Source organism: Gavialis gangeticus, unplaced genomic scaffold (genome assembly GCF_001723915.1).
Source record: "Gavialis gangeticus isolate Ggan-Ray unplaced genomic scaffold, GavGan_comp1, whole genome shotgun sequence".
NCBI lineage: Eukaryota > Metazoa > Chordata > Crocodylia > Gavialidae > Gavialis > Gavialis gangeticus.
In genome coordinates, this window is record NW_017729031.1 from 20,944,057 (window position 1) to 20,946,890 (window position 2,834).

Genomic DNA, 2,834 nt, shown 5'->3' on the forward strand with positions numbered 1-2,834 from the left:
TAAAGGAAGCGATCCTTCAGGCACAGGGGGAGATTATTCCAGTATGAGAGAAAAGGGTGTAAAGAAGAAAGAGGGGGAGGGGAGAACAGGACTTTTTCTCTAGATGGGCCATTGAAAAACCAGAAGTAAAGTGCTCTGATGAACAGGGTGGGTCAAGAATGGCATTCATCTGCAAAACATTTTTCCTGTGACTTTTTCAGATTCCAGAACAGTGATGGAGAAGTCAAGTACTTGCATGATGCTGAAGAGCTGATTCGCCCAGAGAGGAACACGTTGATTGTAAGCTTTGTGGATTTGGAACAGTTCAATCAGCAGCTCTCTACCACTGTCCAGGAGGAGTTCTACAGGTAAGATTTACCTGAGAGCTGGGCAGCGTGACTTGGCTGTTCAAGGTGAAAACAGTGTTATGTAAGAATTCCCTGCCGATGGGCCCAGTTCTGATTTGTTACAACTGCTCTGGGTTCTGTATTCAGAACTGTCACAAAACTTGAATTAACTAACAACTGTCTTTACATTATGGGGTGGGGGGGGAAACTGATAGCATATAGTTGGATACAAAATGCAACCATCCATTATAGAGCCTAGTACTTCAAAAATGTATAATAAAGTATGTATAAATCTGTAAATCTATGTATATTGATACCTATATATTATATTAAGTAAGATATATATGCCCTATCAATAAAATATATAGGTATAGATGGGACATGTTGATAGGATATCTATATCTATAGATCAGTATCTATGTATAGTGATATCTATATATTATATTAAATAAGATATACATGCCCTGTCAATAAAATATATAGATATAGATGGGACATATTGATAGGATATCTATATCTATAGATCTATATCTATGTATTTTATTGATAGGGCATGTATATCTTATTTGATGTAAGGTGTATCAGATATCTTATCAATATTGCATTGAACTTGTACGTAGTTTTGATATTAAAGGTTCAGCATAAGCTTGACCCAGACAGTTGTGTTGTAAAATAAAATGCACTAGGCTCACTCATACTGAAGACAAAATGTTTTTATTGCTGGTTAACTGCACATGTAAGATGTTTAGACTTGTTTTTGTGTGGATCCAGGAGCATTATGCCAGAGCTTGTAGATCTGTGATAAAAATTATTGAATGGGTCTAAAGGGAAAGTTGGGTTTGGTAACTTCTATAAAATATGATTATTTTTTTTTCCCCCTGTATCTCAGAGTTTATCCTTACCTGTGCCGAGCAGTAAAAACGTTTGCCAGAGACCATGGAAATGTTCCTCCAAACAAGGACTTTTATGTTGCGTTCCAGGATCTGCCTACCAGACACAAGTAAGATCCTGCTTTTTCTAGTAATTTAGATGACTGAAGTATCCAGACATAATAAAAAATGGTCTGATGACTTAGCAATAAACACACTATATCAATGAAAACATGCATAAATTAGTGAGTCATGACAAAAATATTTTCTGTGGCATTCTGTCACTTGCAAATCACAAAAAGGTAGAGCTAGGAAGGCATGTCAGGGGATGGTCTAGTCTGGCCCCTGCTTAGACTACTAGACAGTGCTCAGTGGGGGGAAGGGGTTCCTTTTTTGTTTTGTTTTAAAGGATGTTGTTTTCAAAACACAGTTGATGTACCTTTTAAATGTATAACTTAAATTTCAGAGATAATCTAAACTGTTTTTGCATAAAAACACAGGAGTGAGAGTGTTTTGGTAATGCTTAGCGTGATACCAACAGCAGCATGTCTTTTCTTTAATTATAGTGGTACAATGATGAATGCTTAAAGACTGGTTAAGTAAAACATGTGCCCAAGTCCCGTTGAAATCCAAGAAACATAAGCACATCTTTAACAGGTGCTTAATTACTTTGCTGGAGTGAAGCCCAAAACTGGAATGCCCAGTCCTCTAGGAATTAAGCAGCTATTAATTTTATGTTTTGAAACAGAATTCGGGAGTTGACATCAGCCAGAATCGGCTCACTGATGCGTATAAGTGGACAGGTGGTTCGTACCCATCCAGTTCATCCAGAGCTTGTCAGTGGAACCTTCCTGTGCCTGGACTGTCAGACGGTGATTAAAGAGGTGGAGCAGCAGTTTAAATACACGCAGCCAAACATCTGCAGAAACCCAGTCTGTGCCAACAGAAGGAGATTCCTGCTGGACACAAACAAATCAAGATTTGTTGACTTTCAAAAGGTATTTTCTTGTTTTTCTTGGAACTTTATTTGACATGCTTAGAAGATGCCATTGCTGCCGCTTCACGTTGATGTAAATCAGGGCTGTACAGCGGAGTCACACATGATGCTGGTGTACATCCCATAGGCTGCACTGTACAGGCTGCAAGCTCCCTAGATGAGCACCCCATACAGCGCAGGCTACCACACAGGTAATGTGTGGACCCCAAGGCCTTCCTCTGCTATGCAGCAGCAAAAGAGGTGGCCAGTAGGGCCTGCAGCCAATCCATTGGACAGTCCTGACATAAATATGATTATAGAGGGTCAGGATTTTCTCTGTCCCAATAAAAGACAGTGGAACTTTTGATGGTTATTTTCTTTCCATGTCTAGAAGACTTATAAATAAGTGTTTGTGGACTGATTTAAATTGAAGGAATTTTTGGATGTGAGATTTGTTATTTTTATGCTAGTAAGAAAGAGAAGACTTGCATGTTTGTGTCAGTGTTGAGCTCTTGTGAAAAGTAGGATGTTTGATTTGTTTTATACCAATGTAGAAAAGATCATTGCACATCTGTGCAGCTAAAATGGAGTCCAAGCCTGTTAACGGGGCTTGATTATAACATGGACTGTTTCGCTGTGTAGCCTTCGTCTCTTCTTAGGGAA

At 38.9% G+C, this 2,834-nt stretch overlaps 1 protein-coding gene across 1 annotated transcript in view; it reads left to right on the forward strand.

The window, feature by feature from the left end:
• Nucleotides 1-2,834, forward strand: part of MCM6 (minichromosome maintenance complex component 6) — a 34,057-nt gene that overhangs the window by 6,125 nt on the left and 25,098 nt on the right. The window contains exons 2-4 of the mRNA XM_019522478.1: nucleotides 201-347; nucleotides 1,216-1,326; nucleotides 1,944-2,193. Coding sequence (XP_019378023.1) covers nucleotides 201-347; nucleotides 1,216-1,326; nucleotides 1,944-2,193 — 508 coding nt within the window. The remainder of the gene's footprint in view (nucleotides 1-200; nucleotides 348-1,215; nucleotides 1,327-1,943; nucleotides 2,194-2,834) is intronic.